At 49.0% G+C, this 15,403-nt stretch overlaps 1 protein-coding gene across 10 annotated transcripts in view; it reads right to left on the bottom strand.

Moving 5' to 3' along the window:
• SEMA5A (semaphorin 5A) overlaps positions 1-15,403 on the bottom strand; it is a 460,606-nt gene that overhangs the window by 148,284 nt on the left and 296,919 nt on the right. For all 10 annotated transcript variants that reach the window (XR_004284305.1, XM_032337782.1, XM_032337773.1 and 7 more), the window contains 2 exons: positions 6,936-7,034; positions 5,142-5,355 (listed from right to left, as the gene is read on the bottom strand). Coding sequence is in view for 9 of the 10 variants with exons in the window: in XM_032337782.1 (XP_032193673.1) it covers positions 5,142-5,355; positions 6,936-7,034 (313 nt within the window). In the remaining variant the exon portion in view is untranslated. The remainder of the gene's footprint in view (positions 1-5,141; positions 5,356-6,935; positions 7,035-15,403) is intronic.

Genomic DNA, 15,403 nt, shown 5'->3' with positions numbered 1-15,403 from the left:
ATTCATTGTGGAGCACATAACTCAATGTTCCAAATTCCTCCCGAACAGCACCTAATCGATTGCACTGCGTTTGATAACTGACTAAATCATGGTTGAGACGGAGTCACAGGCGTGACTCGTCTAAGGGAGATGGCGAAGGAAGTTTTTTCAGATGTTTGGACCTGAGTCAATCTCAAACACATGAATCTTTTTCTTTCTTTCTTTAAATTCTGGCTTATGATTCCTATGACATGTTCCCTTCGTTTAACAACACCATTCATATTTCCACGATTTACAACATGGGCTTATCTCCTACTCATTCAATAAACGTTGACAGAGCTTCGACTGTGTGTTTCAGACACTGAATGAGACACATGAAGATGGCTCACATACAATCCCTTGCCCTTGGAGTATTCATACACTTATGGGGCAAGCAAAGAAGCAATTCCTCATCTAGTAACTCATTTATTCCAAAAATACTGATGAGAGCTTACTACGTGCCCGGCACTGATGCGGGACACATCAGTGAACAAAACACATTAGCTCACCATGGGGAACCTCCATTCTAGGGAAGGAAGGAGACAAGCACTGAAGGGCATAGGAGTTAAGGATAAAAGCTGAGCACGGGAAGAGGGACCAGGAGGGCTTGGATGGGAGAGGGCGTCCCTTCACCTAAGGGGTCGGAGGACGTCTCATTGGAAGGCCGTCTGAGCAAAGACCAGAAGAAGCTAAACCAGTCGGCCAAGTGGAGTTCAGGTCTGGGGAGCTCTTCAGCTAGAACAGGGCCCGCAAACAACAGCGTGAGGCCAATCCCACCCACTGGCTGTAAATGAGGCTTCGGGAGCACCAGCCACCGGGAGGGAGGCGGCTGTGAGGGAGGAACTGAACAGCTTCGATGGGGACACCATGGACCACAAAGCTTAAGCGACTGACTCTCTGGCCTTGGCTGATCCCTGGAAGGCAGCTATGAGCCAGTGGCCCTGTGCAACATTTACGAGGCCAAAGCAGAGGGAGCATGGGGTGGGAAGGAGTCAGGACACAGGGTACCGGGAGGCCGTGGGTAGGGCCTCGGCTCTCTCTGCAGGTGGAGTGCGGACTCTGTGGGTTCCCCGCACGATCATGGCCCAGAGCTCCAGTGCCATGCGATGAGCTCACTCCTGTGTAATGCCGAGAAGGGATGAGCCATCCTGCCGAGTCCCGGAAGCTGAAACTCTAATCGGAGCTAAGGGAGGTGGAGGCGGGATTTGGGAGGAGGCGAAAAACCAAGGGAGGGGAGGACAGCGGAAGGCCGCGCGCGCACGACGCGGTGAGGAAGGCGTGGCGCTGCGGCTTCCCCATGGCGCACACGGGGAACCTCCCACGAGTCAGGGCAGAGCGAGCGAGCGGGCCGGGCAGTGGCTGAGGACCGACCCACACACAGCCCAGAGAGAAGAGTGGGGTCGTCGCCGGAAACCAGGGGCTGCGCTGGGAGGTGGCAACATTTGAGCATTTGGTGATCAGCCCCGCATCATGGATCCCGCCATTGCCCCCACACATGTTGAAGACTTAACCCCCCCCAGGACCTGCAAACGAGACCTTGTTGGAAATAGGGTCATGGCAGACTGAAGAGGAGGAGTATGGCGGGCCCCTAATGCAGGATGAGCGGTGTCCTTACACGAAGATGGCCACGTGAGGACGCAGACAAGCAGAGACGAGGCCACATGCACAAGGAGGCAAAGACTGTAGGGATTTGCCACAAGCCAGGAAAATCTGGGGCTACCAGAGCTTCAAGAGGCGAGGAAGGGGCCTCTCGTACAAGCTTCAAAGACTACTGCGTTTTTCCTGTATGAGGTAAACAATTGAACCATGGGAAGAGCCCCCTGTGTGTATAGACACATCACCGTACACACAACTCACCACAAGCACCACACTGAAGACAAAAACGGGCCAACCACAGTCGGAAGGCCCTGTCCTCCACACCTCTCTCCTGAGGAGGCAACTCTTTCAGCAAACAAAATTGTTGGCAAAACCCCAAAAATGGCCAAAGCAAAGCAGTGAGTTCTGGTCATGATCACGGGTGAGCAGGTTACGATCCGTGATAGCCCGAGATGAGTAAGTGATGAACCCTGGGCGTTCACATCTGTGAGCGAGTGCCATGAACACCTTCAATCATCAGGCCTCGGGCTTTCCACCTCCCCGGAGTGGGAGCTCGCGTGCCTAGGAGACAGCCGCCTGCCGACCCCATGCGGGTGGCCCGTGTCTCCTCCTCATTCGGCAGATCAGAGCCTGCACGTTCTTAACTGGACACACCAGCACCGGGTTTTCAGCACCTGCTCAGCTCTATCAAGAGTAAATCCAAACCTTGACTCTCTACTTGCTCACTCCATGTCCCGATTCTCAACCAGCTGAACACTCTGTGGAGAAGATTCTAAGCGCCTCCGTGAATGGGTCTCTAAAATCTCAACAGGAAGTAATACCCTTTTTTGGATACTGCAGAACTAACTTCATTCTCAGCTTGTTTGGGTTTCTTTATTGTTTTTGTCTCATTGAAGGGGAAAGACATCTGCACATTTTTATTTAAAAAGTGGCAGTCGTCGCTAGAGAGGAAGAAATCTGAGGCTAGAGAAAAAAAAAAGGGGGAAGGAATAACAAATACAGCAATAATTTCAAGTAAAGAAAGAACACGACTCCAGAGCACAGTGGGGAACGGAGACCAGGGCATCTGGTCACGAAGCAGATGGGATGCAAAGTAGGGATTCCAGTGAGGTCACGAAGAATACAGGCCCCTGCTTCCCGGCTCAGCAGGTGGGTGAGAAGCAGAACTAAGTGGGGTCAGAGGCCAGAATCTGTCCCGGATGGTCCATCAGAGCCAAAACCAGGGGCAACCGGGAGTTCAGTAGAAGGCACTGACCCAACAAGGCACAGGAAAGGGAAGAAAGGCTCAACATCGAGAACTCTCTGCTCTCTGCCCTGGGAGTGGGGGCCTTCCTTTGTGGGCCGGTGGGGGTGGCAGGGCTGAGGGCAACAGGGCTAGTCGTTGTCACGGAAACGACGATGACGAGGTAGTTGAGTGCTGACTTTACCGCGGTGACCGTGGACTCCTGTGCAATGTCTGCACTTGTTGGATTCTACATACAGGAACAGCAGCACACTTTAGGAAGCTAAAACGTGATGCATTCTGTTGAACGAATAATGGCAGCACGCCGACGGAGACTGGGGTGAGCAGGGTTAGCTCTCCCGCCACCCTTCCCCCATCCCGACTCGCAGACAGAAAGGGGTCCACCCAGAGGTTAATGGAATCAGACCATCTGATCAGCCAGTGGGAATCAGAGTCACATGCAAAGAAACAGTCAGGGTTTTAACTCCTGCTATAACCTGAATTATCAGGGGGCCACTTCTGGGGGGAAAATAGAGAGAGAGATGGTATTCCTAATTAGTTTTTACTTTGCTTTGGACAAAGTCTAATTACAATGCCTTTGGTTGGGGGGCAGGTAATTTTGATCTTTAAGTGGAAACTTTGCATGGTCAGTAAAAATCAACAAATGAACAGAAAGAAGAACTTTAAGTTAAACAGAGGAAAGCTTCAGGGCCCAAAGGGGTCTGAAACCAGTTCAACGGAAATAATGTTCAAGAAGAAAAGCTAGTTAGAGCTTCAGTTTAGGAAAACAATTCATGGTGCCCTTTGCAAGGGGGCAGAGTCATTTAAATTACTGGAGAAAGTTGATGAGGATCTTGTTTTCTCCACAAGGGAATCTTTTAAAGGCAACCTGGGGCTGGTTTGACTATATTATTTGGAAAAATGCTTGTGTCGTGTTTATATATATATACACACAAATAAATGTACATAAATACTAAGCCTAAGCAAGTCGTTCTCAACCAGAGGCATCTTCTCCCCCAGGAGACACGTGGAAATTTCTGGAAATTTTTTTAATTGTCCTAACTGGGTAGAGGGGGACGCTATTGCATCTGGTGAGTACAGACCGGCTAGAGACGCTGCTACCCATCCTGTGATAACCAACCATCATGCACCACCCACACATCGAAGAATTATCTTTTCCAAAACGTCAATAGTACTGAGGTAGAGAAATTCTCATCTACATTATTAGCCTGTACTTGACAGAAGGTCAGTAAATCTTTGTCAAACTTGAAAGCTCAAAATAATAAATAGGATAGGGCAAGGGCAAGATTTCATCTTTGTGCAAGCTATCAAACAAAGGGATGACATGTGACGCACGTATCTACCTATGACATTGTGCATGTGGTATGTGCACATGGGCATATATGTGCGTGTGTGCACACATGGGTGTGTGTGCAAGCACATTCACACAGGCACATACACACACACGAAGGGCTCGATTCCAGCTGGCATACCTCCCTCAGGACATGGTACAAAGCCAGCCTCTATTCTGACTGCTTAGTGAGCACATGACCAATTTCCAGTCCAAGACTGAAAGGACATCTTCTGGGGGTTTTGGGTTTCTTGAAAAAAAAAGAAAAAAAAAAAAAGACACACGGAATCTGGCTTCTGTTGCTGGATATCATCACACCTGGGTACAGTGCCTGAAACTGCATGAGAGATTCTGCGCTCCCAGAGGGGTCAGTCCAAGGACCACACTGCCAGAATGTGGACGGCGGAGCGACCAGGGATGCTCACGCCATCAAAGGAAGTAAATCCAAGTAACGTGCACCCCAATGCCCTGGGTATGTGACTTGAGACTTTTTTAAAACTGATCAAGCTCTTTGGAGCTACCCATGGCCCAACACAGTCTGCTACCCACTGTCTGACAATTTTCATGAAGTGCTAGTCATTTCCTGCTTTTAGATCTATAACGAGAAGTTACGGAAGAATGCACACCAATCTACAGATAGCTGCAATAAGATATCACATTTCCTGAACTTCGGACAACAGCGTAAAAACCAGCTTAAGTCTGATGCGTGGTCATGTCAACGTTAGCCCTGTTGTTGCTGTCCCCAGCATTGACAGCATCTCTTCCCTTCTACTCCGAGAAAGAGCTCCTTACAGACGCCCGTCCACACTGATGTACAAAACAAGTGACATTCTGATTTGTTGAGAAATGAAGAAATTGTTTCTCTTCGGAAGTGGCGACAGCTTGCTTTTGAGTACACGTCACCAGGAGCTACAGACAAACAAGGTGGGGGCCGGCCGTGACCGGCAGACTCACCGTTGAGCCATTTGGAGTTATACTGTGCCGTGCGGAGTGGAGGCAAGATGCCCAGGCTCCGGTAAATGGCGGGATCCCGTCCTGGAAAGTCCATGGCTGTAGCGGCATACAGCTCCCCACCGGCCGTCAGAAGAGCCGTGGAATTGTGCTGGGGACTGTAGGGGCAGCGGGCCATGCCACTGATCTGATCATGGATCTCGGTCAGGTTATTCAACTGCGGAGGAGGAAAGGAGAGACGAAACCAATTATCCCCCATGAAAGCCTGAGATCAGCTCGGCCTGACTCGCAAATGACACACGTGCGATGAACTCTCTGGGGCTCAGGACAAGCCGTGACAGAGGTGTGCACTCTGACTCTGATGGAAACACCCTGCGGTGTACTTGACAGGAGGAGCCACCAATCAATCACCCCTCCCACCTCCCTTCGAGCTGCCAGAACTCACATCATTACAGCCCCCCAGAAACTGAAATAAGATGATTGTACGTGGGTCCCACTGGTAATGCATGGGCACTGCAGACTTTCCACATCAATAAAGAAAACTTCAATATTGAGAGAAACAGAAACCACAATTAGATTACATGCAATTTTATCACTGTAAGGGAATTAAAATGCTATAAAGAGCCCCAAACTGTGCTCCCAGATAAAGATGCATGCTACTTCGGACTGCATAGCCCAAATTTCCGAGACTTTATTTTGTCAGTTTTCAGACAGCCCTCGCGGGGTCCTGTAGGCTTCTGGTGTGAACCCCGCTTCTCAGATGCTGGATTCTCAACTGATCCTTGAATGAGAAGAGTTCCACGGGCTTCTTTGTTCTGACCTGGGTGGTAGCAGAGCACAGAGGCCACACAGGGCCTCCCCACACACTGCTCACTGTGCCCTCCGTCAGCTCCAGGCCAGCCACTTCAATGCTTTATACCTCAAACTCTTGTTGAAAACAACAGGGACCCAAAGGGTAAATACCACATGGGGTAGAGAACCACCAGTCAAGTCAGTGTGAAGAATTGAGAACAGGGCATGACACCGAGGGCTCTCTGTGGGCAACAAATCCCATCCTCCTCCTCATCCTCCCTGGATTTCCAACAACTGCCAATTCGGTTATTGGAAAATATTGCAGATGATCGAGTCAAGCTTTGAGAGAAGTGATGCCACCGGGAGATCGACATCACACTCTTTCTTCATCCTGCCCCCTGCGGAACATCTAATCCCTATCTCGAGTCAGGAAGATGTCACGAGTGCTCCGAGGACCCCACGATCTACAGGTGTAAGGTGCAGATGCCAGAAAGTCCCCGCCGAAAAGGGCAGGTGAGAAGAAAAGGGAAGAGGCCAGGGTGGAACTTAGCTCTGCCCGGGGTTCGGGCTTCATGTGTTGGCTTCCTTTCGTTTTTCTGACATTGCTCTCACCCAACAGGTCAAGTGCATTTTCGCCATTTGGACTATGATTTTAAGGCCATTTAATACTTGTCGGCATCTCTACAGTAAAGCAGGCTAAAGGAAGAGTATGTTGGGGATTACTGTTGAGGATCACTGGTGGGGAAAAGCTGGCAGAAACGGTTTAGAAACACACTGAAGTTGAATGAAACAAGCCGGGTTCCTTCCAGCTCTTCGTAGCCTAGTCAGGGTGATTAGTAATAAATCAATACCTCAAATATTTATTCCATTTGGAAAAAAAGACGTTTTCTTTGATTGAAAAAACAACTCCTTAGAGAATGGAAATGCATGTAAAACTACAGCTGTAACAGAATGTTTGGATTTTCCTGGTATTAACTTCTGTCGAGGTTGGAGATGAAGACCTACCGAGCGGTTGGTGCAGACAGGCGTGAAGGCGTTGGTCCCGCAGGTAAATAACCGGTCGCCACCCACCAAAAGCACCCGGATGTAGTTCTGACATTCCTCCTGGGGGGGAAATATCACACGAAACATGTTAACCAGCCTGAACCCAAGAGGAATGAATGGCGAATGTGAATCAATTTTGACTGGCTGATAAATTATATGGGAATTGACCACTAAAAACAAAAACAAAAAGCCTTAGATATTGACGCCCCCAAAACAATAAAACTGTTAAATAATCTGACCTTCTCTACCTGCACACTTGTTTAATAGAAGATATTTATGAAGATAAACATACACATTCAATTAAAACCTCAAAGCATGTATCTTTTTTTGATGAGTGTGGTTTCATTTTTAACTGTACCTTTTAACGGTGCAAAACTGAAATCACCTTCGATATGTGTTAAGAGAATGAATAAAAGGAAACTACTGGATGCCCCTCATGAAAACCTGTCTTAGAAAACTTTCCAGGACTTTGAAAAAAAAAAAAATGTTACAAATGCTTCTCCAAATGCAAGGGTCACATGTGAAACTCTGTAAACAATTTGGAACAAGTTTGAGACAAACTTTTCAAAGTGCTTTCCTATAGGTAGTGAGAATCTATAAACATTTTTTTTTATTATTTTTTGATGGAGAAATCGAAGTGTAACTACTAAGGAAAGGATGTCCAGAACATGTGGGAGAAACCCCAGGCTGGGTGAAAACCCAGAGCTGAATGTGTTTTGTGCTTGCAAAGCATGCATAGAAAATTTGGGCACTGTCATCGTCGTGTGTGGACTTCTGAGCCAGAAAGCTCCTCATTCATTCAGCAAGCATTTACTGATTAACTATTCTTTGGTCGACATTGTGCTACAAGTCACAATCTAGGCACTCAGCAGAAAATCAAAATACGGGGCCATAACAACTACTATGGAGTTGTGCAGAGGAGAATATTACTACCTCCAGAGGGAAGGGGACGGGAAGAGATAAAGGAAGGCTTCCCAGGAGGAGACATCCAATGCAGGTTTTAAAGGAAGGATAGAGGGCACCTGGGTGGCTCAGTGGGTTAAGCCTCTGCCTTCGGCTCAGGTTATGGTCTCAGTGTCCTGGGATCGAGCCCCACATCCCTGCTCTGCGGGAAGTCTGTTTCTCCCTCTCCCTGTGCTGCTCCCTCTCTCTCTTTGTCAAATAAATAAATAAAATTTTAGGAAAAAAAAAAAAAGGAACAATAGAGTTTCGTGAGGCTCCCAGAGGAAGTGCCCTCTGACACTTACAGAATTTCATGGCTTAAAAAGGAAAAGCACATCCCAGGTGGAGGGAGTGGGCTGTGCCGAGGCATCTGACTCGAGAATGAGGTGCTTTTGTCATATGCGGAGGAGGTCACACATACCCTGCCTAGACAGGGGCGGGCTGCGCCCAGTGAATTTGAACTTTACTCTGAATGTGAAGGGACTTGCTACTTGTTTGTGAAGGGACTCGTTATTTGTTTCTCTGCGTGAAGTCTGACCTGACCCAATGCTGAAGGGCCGCTCAGTGTAGAAGCTAAACTTGAGATAGAGAGATTTCAGGTCAGGAGAGAGACAAGGGAACCCCTTCCTTCACTGGGTCCCTTGTCCTTTAGTGCCCAGACCTGGCAGGGGGTGTGGTAGGGCACGGCGAGAACACAGCGAACCAACGGAACGTGGTGAGGAGCCGACCAAGTGGACAGAGCCGATGTCACACGACCCCCAGGGGTCCCCGTGGCCCACTGCCCTGTGGAAGGAGCTCCGCCTCTGATGCATGACAGCGCTCTCTTCCATCAACGGAGCCCCGATCTCCATGCCGTGCTGATTTGCCGTAATTCAGTCTGCTTGGGGGCCTAGCCATGAGGATGACGGAAAGAGCTAAGTTTGGGGATTTGCTTTTTAAATAGGAAGTCAGATGTCAAGGACGGTAATTCTCCCAAAACCAGAGCCAGCAAGGATAGTAAGAGATTACCCCTGGCTGCCGGTCCGAACACGCAAGGAGCAGAACAAGAAAAGGAACAAAAGTTCGAAGCGCGGTATGAGGAGAAGGGAGAAACAAAGGTCAACAGACGCAGTGCCTGGGTAGCTGAGCAAGGCCCACCAGGGGGAGGAGGCTGGTTCGGTTCTCTTCCGTTTTGTTTTTATGACTTGGGAAAGGGCAGACAGTTCGAAGGAGAAAGAACAAAACAAGACTTCAAAGAGACACACGGTTATATTCCTTTCCCTGCTTGAGGAGGACACAGAGGAAGGGCGAGGTGGCCCGGCCACGTCGGGGAACACGGGGGCACAGGGGTCTGCAAACACAGGACAAAGGCCTAAGGCCTCAGCATGTCTGAGGGAGACTCCAAGGAGACACCCTGGAGCACAGAGGGAGCTGAGAGTCTTCGTGCCTAAACGTAAAACAGACGCAGAAATGATGCTAAAATCATTAACAGCTGGGGAGGGAGTGGATTTTGCGCACAGGGGATATCGTTTATTTTGTTGTGCTTTTAAAACTCTTTCAAGAAGGAGTCTAAGACGTAAAAGAACTTTTTGTTGTCGTTTAAAGCAAAAGACTGACACAACGTGCTGGAAGCAAGCCTATATCCATGGACAGAGTCGAGGGTAAGGTAGTTCAAGATCTAGACCTGGGGAGAGAAAGCAAGTGCCTCTTATCAGTCTGCAAAGGGAAACAATTGAGATAACAAAATGTGTTTATCTTTATTTCCCAAAAGAAGACAAAGGGAAAATCTGACTGAGGCCGTTAACATTCATGAAGGTCCATCACCAACTTGTTGGAGAACTGACGTGCAGTTAGGGACGGTGGGCACCAGGAAGCAGAACTGTACTGGACAGGCAGGACAAATCCAACCTGAATATTTTTTTTTTTTAGTCTTTGAAAAAAGTAAATAAGGGAGGGCACACTGTTATTTCAATGGGAACAGAGAACTAGAACAAGCCTGTTTCAGTACTCAGGACCAGGAGAGAACACACCGGGCAGCTCTATTGTCTGAGAAGGGTCATGTGCCCAGGGACCACCAATGGGCTTCCCTGGCTCCTCCAGTGAGTCTGCAGGGCAGGGTGGGGGAAGAGGAGGGACCAGGATGATCAGACAAGGAGGCCTATGCCATCTTGTTCTCAAGGACAGAGGGCAGACCCAGCCCTGTGGACCCGAGTTGCTTGTGACGGATGGGACCTGACCAGAGCCGTGCTTTCGAGGAGTCCAGGGTGCAGGCTCAGACGCACTGGGGACGGAGAGGAGGAGGACAGGAAGAGGCCGGCTTATCGCCAACGAGGCCAGGACAAGGCAGGCTCGCTCCTCGTGTCCTATAAGAGGAACCTCTGGAGGTGGGTATACTTGTGTGTTCCTTCTTGACAAGAGGTGAACTCCTTTGCCCAGAGTCTGGCTCGGATCAGCTCAGCGCTTTCCCGTTCTCACTCCCTTCAAAGTCTCCTCATGTTTAATTCAAAGACTGCTCCAACGGATTCTAGAAGCAGTCTGGGAGCGAGTCCTAAACAAACAAATGCATTTAAAATAATGTTTTTTAAGAGAAACTGGGGTAAGTTCACACAAAACAGAATGTAGACCATATTGGAATGGAAGAAAGTAGAGATACTTAGCTTTTGAACAGCAGATAAATCTAGGAATCAGAGTCAAAATTAAGAATGAAAGCATGTGTTGGGGTGTCTGGGTGGCTCAGTGGGTTTAAGCCTCTGCCTTCAGCTCAGGTCATGATCTCAGGATCCCGGGATCAAGCCCTGCATCAGGCTCTCTGCTCAGCGGGGAGCCTGCTTCCCCCCCAACCCTGCCCCACCGCCTGCCCCTCTGCCTACTTGTGATCTCTGTCTGTCAAATAAATAAATAAAATCTTAAAAAAAGAGAGAGAGAGAATGAAAGGACGTGGCCTAACGGCCAGGCTCTGTAATCATGTCTCCTGCTGGTGACGAGCCTACGACCCAAATTCTCCTGTGGAAAATCTGGTGGATCGTGCTGTCGATCACTGCTACAAACATGACGGTTCCCGGGTTATTTAAACGTGCAGAAGGACCGGCTGGGAAGGCTTGTTTGAAAGTACAGGCATGACGCCCACGTCCCTTTAGCAGATCCTGGTATAGCTTTGTCCTATAAATCAACTTAGCTAATTGTCTTCGAGTTTCCTTTTCTCATCTAAGAATTTTCTTTTATCACATTTCTGCATCTTGAAAACGGTTTAAGGGAATCTGGTGAATTCTGGTTTTCCAAGAAGTCACCGTGCTCATTTCCAAGGCCGCCAGCAGCGGCCACCACGCGGCTTCTGGTGTAGATAATGAGAGTCGTCGGTCGATCCACATTTTGATAACACCGCTTGAATATGAAAACGACCCGCGCGTGCCTGCGATCCCACAGGCGGGTCAACCTGTCCTTGACTTGGAAGCACTTCTTATTTGGATTGATAGCCGGAATGAGGACTTGCTGACTCACTACAAGAGCTTCAAGACAGAGGCAGGCCAAGGCCCCCTTGGTCTCAAGGACACACGGCCCTGAGTCCGGATGGAAAACACATGCTGTAAGGACCTTTCTCTTAATGAATTCACTGGTTTTTCGCTTACAGCGTTTCATCCTCCACCCCCCCTCCAAGACAGGTATGTTCTGCTTGAAGAGAGGCTGTAACTGTGTAGAAAGACGATCTGGAATTGGGATCGATGTCTCAGCAACGTCATTCCGTCTTCATTAGAGGTGGGGGAGGAGGGCTGGCAGCCAGACGGCGCCTGCGCCCAGCACAGCGCTCCCACTGAAAGCAGCGTCTCCCTTAGTCACGCATCACCTCGGCGAGCCCCCCGATCGCCGAGGAGCAATGCAGGGCGACGGCCCGCGCCTCTCGTGCTGAGTGTGCACTCACGGGAGCCGCGGTCACCAGGTGAGTCTCGGGAAACGGCATCGCCCCATCAGATGTAAATGTATGTATGTGAGACGTATGTACATACGAGCCTTCTAGGTAAGAGACACGTGTATTACATACGTATATATGTGCGCACAGATTACAGAAGTTTATTTTTTTAAGAGTTTATTTGAGAGAGAGAGAGTGCACGAGCATGTGCAGGGGGAGAAACAGAGGCAGAGGGAGGGGGAGAATCTCAAGCAGACTCCGTGCCCAGCTTGAAGCCACACTCGGGACTCGCCGCCACAACCCAAAATCATGACCTGAGCCGAAATCGAGAGATAGATGCTCACCTGACTGAGCCACCCAGGTGCCCCCAGACTACCTAAGTTTAAATAAATATATAGGCATGTTGTTATAGTCCTACTTATTTCTAAATATGTGTTTATATATCTGGATATATTTTTATATCTTATATATATTTAGATATTAGATATATTTAGATATATATCTAAATATATCAATGTACATATATAGAAATACATAGCTGTAAGTACACAATATGTATATTAAATTGATCGTACACTATATAGTGCACAGGGTATAGATAACGCATATTTATTATCCATCTATTTACATAATGTCACTATTTTCAACTGAACTCCATGGGAAACTTGTGGGGACACTTCAATTAAAAAAAAAAAAAAAAAAAGAACCTTCTTGCACAGAATCTCCACCGATTTTTAGTGTCCCATCTGAAGAATCCTCCATGTTTGCAGTAATTACATAAAATAAATCCAGGTCTGCAGGGTGTGGCATGCATTGACTCAAGAATTCCAAACGCTGGCACTTCTGGTGAATATGTCCAGCTGTGTGCCCCACCCACCCCCCGCAGGCCACCAGGTTCCCAGGCAGGACGGAGTCATGGTGGCTTCGCCCCCCACCGACGTCTGGAGCTCGCCACCCTCCTTGCAGAGCTGGACAACATGGCAAGCAGAACCCAGGAGAACCACAGGCAGAACAATACAAAGAGCCCTGGATTCCGATCAAAACTGTCCCACGAGAGAGCAAAATAATTCTAGGAACTTGGCGTCAAAAGTACTGAAATGAGATGATCCAGAAAGGTCCAAGAAAGAAGCAAAAGCGCCAACAGGCACACAAAGCGGCTCCTCAGCACCCCCCAATCCTCCCACCGCCCACCCCCAGAGCTGGTGTCTTTCCCAAAGGGCACCGCGGCAGGGCGGAGGCTCAGACACAATGACCCCAGACAGACAAGGGACTGTTGTTCGCACGCAGGAGAATCGACCATTTATGTTTAAAATAATATTTGTTTACAAGACATTTAAATAATTCTTGAGGTGGGTTTCTGTAATGCTATTTTGAAAAGAACTCAATACGACAGATTTTACTATAAAAAATTTTTGAATACCTAAAAACAGGCAGTTCTGCCCCCTTTAACGCAGGAAATGTTTGAGGACTTCGTAGGCAGAGTCACCCTCTTTCCCCAAAATGAACTGAAAATTTTATAAATAAAACTGAACTCCAAGCTCACAGAGAACTGGCAGTCTCCGCACCTCCTTTCTCCTCTGAACAGGCCCAAATCAAAGATCTGGTGACATCTTCTTGACCTGAGTCCCCGAACTCTCCGTTTAATGGACTACACGTGAAACGGTGCCTGTGTGGGTCCCAGCACCCCAGGGAAACGAGCAAATGTGTCATCCGTCTCCTCCCCTGCTCTGCAGCCGGCTGGCCGAGGAATGCTCCCCGCGGGGTGGCGAGTGGGCCCGGGGCGCCCCAGCCCGCAGGCTCAGCCCCCTCGCCCTACCCCGCATTCCGGGCTCGGCAGGCCCCGCACTGTGTGCGGCAGCCCAGACCGCTGTCTGCGGCGCAGAGGAAAAAACACGAGCTCCGCCAAGATGGCTGGCATTTTTCTCATGTTTGAGATGTCACATTTTGCATTATTCTTTTGATTTCAGGGAGAAGGGGAACTTTGTAATTCTGTGTCAGCTGTCCTAAGACTACTGCACAAACAAAAAATAGGAAATTGCTGAATTCTCATTTCTAAACTTGTGGCTGGTAAGAAAAGCCTGAATTGCACTCCCCAAACAGAGGTTAGAGCCGCCCCCCTCTACCTGTGAGGACCTTCCAAGACCCCCAGGGGATGCCTGAACTACACCTTGGATAGCACCAAGCCCTACATACGCTATGATTTTTCCTATTCATACCAGACCTATGGTAACGTTTAATACGTAAAGGAGGCACAGTGAGAGATTACAACAACAAACAATTAAACAGAACAATTCTAACCTCCCTTGGGACTGTGGCCGACCGCGTGCAGTGGAAACTTCCAGAAGCAAGACCACGGATAAGGGGACTGCTCTAGTGAGGCTGACTCTATGCAAATGTTTTCCGATCTGGGCCCTTGAACTGTCAGAATGGAGAAATTTGGGTTGTCTGAATTGAGACTGGCCCTGGGGCAGGCGGTGTTTGGCCTGGCGGCTCCTTTTCACAGGAGTGGCCATGTCTCCTTCTCTTCCGTGTGCCAGAGGCTGGCTCAGGCCCCTCACCTGACGGCTACTGCGTCAGATGCCACTTGGGGGGACGTCGCTCTCTCCTTACAGCGCCCGTGCGTGACTCCGTCTCCATCTGCGTCAATCTACGCTTCCGAAAAATTTCCCTCTACAAATGCAGTTTCAGTCAATCTATAACGACTGAGACTTGCCATCGTTTTTAACCCGTTAAGACCAGAAACTCGTGGAACATGAAGGGCATTTTATTTGCTCGTGTTTGTTTCGCTCGTTTTCCTTCTGTGTCTCAGAACACTCAGCGGAGGGCGGCTTCTGTCAATCGAGTGTCCGTCACCCAGTGGAATGAAAGATGCTCTTCGCTATTTGTTTCTGATGTTCACTGTCACAAATGGTCACCGCTTCAGGCAAAACAGGGGTCAGCTTTGATCCAGCAGAAACAACTCCTCTCTCCAGGCAGTAACGACTTCCGAGTAAAACGCTACCGCTCTGATTCTATGAAGCCACTGACTGACTCGGAGACCATCAGCAGGAGAAGTGTTCTATGATTACATAAATAACCAGATGTTTTCCTAAATGATATAAGGAACACGGGAGCCTCATGTCCAGAGAGAGGAGGGAAATAGATATTGTTGGAAAAAGTCTGTGCAACGAGGGAATGTGATCTAGAAGAAATGAGAACCACGTGCCATGGACCATGTAAGAGTTGCGTTTGGAGAAATACAGTAGGGTCTTCACCACGTCGGTGTCTGGCCATGTCTGGAAACATTTTTGGTTGTTTTTGGCTGTCACGACTGGGAGAGAGGTATTGCCAGCATCTCTTGGGGACCTGGGGATGCGGCTACACATCCCCAGTGAACAGGACAAAGACCCCACAACTAAGAGAGATCGGATCCCGAACATCAAGAGTGAGGAGGCTGAGAAACCCTGAATTAGTGAGGTTCACCACCCTGGTGTGGGGCTCACGTGCCTGGTCACTCCTCAGAGGAGAGTGGGGTTACCCTTCCAGCTTGGGCTGGGTCCTGGGCTCAACAGGAAACCCTCAGGCCCAGCTCCCAGCACAGGGGCACGGGTGGTGTAATGAAAAT

The sequence above is a fragment of the Mustela erminea genome, chromosome 3, assembly GCF_009829155.1.
Source record: "Mustela erminea isolate mMusErm1 chromosome 3, mMusErm1.Pri, whole genome shotgun sequence".
Taxonomy (NCBI): domain Eukaryota; kingdom Metazoa; phylum Chordata; class Mammalia; order Carnivora; family Mustelidae; genus Mustela; species Mustela erminea.
This window is presented reverse-complemented; position numbering and strand designations above follow the sequence as displayed.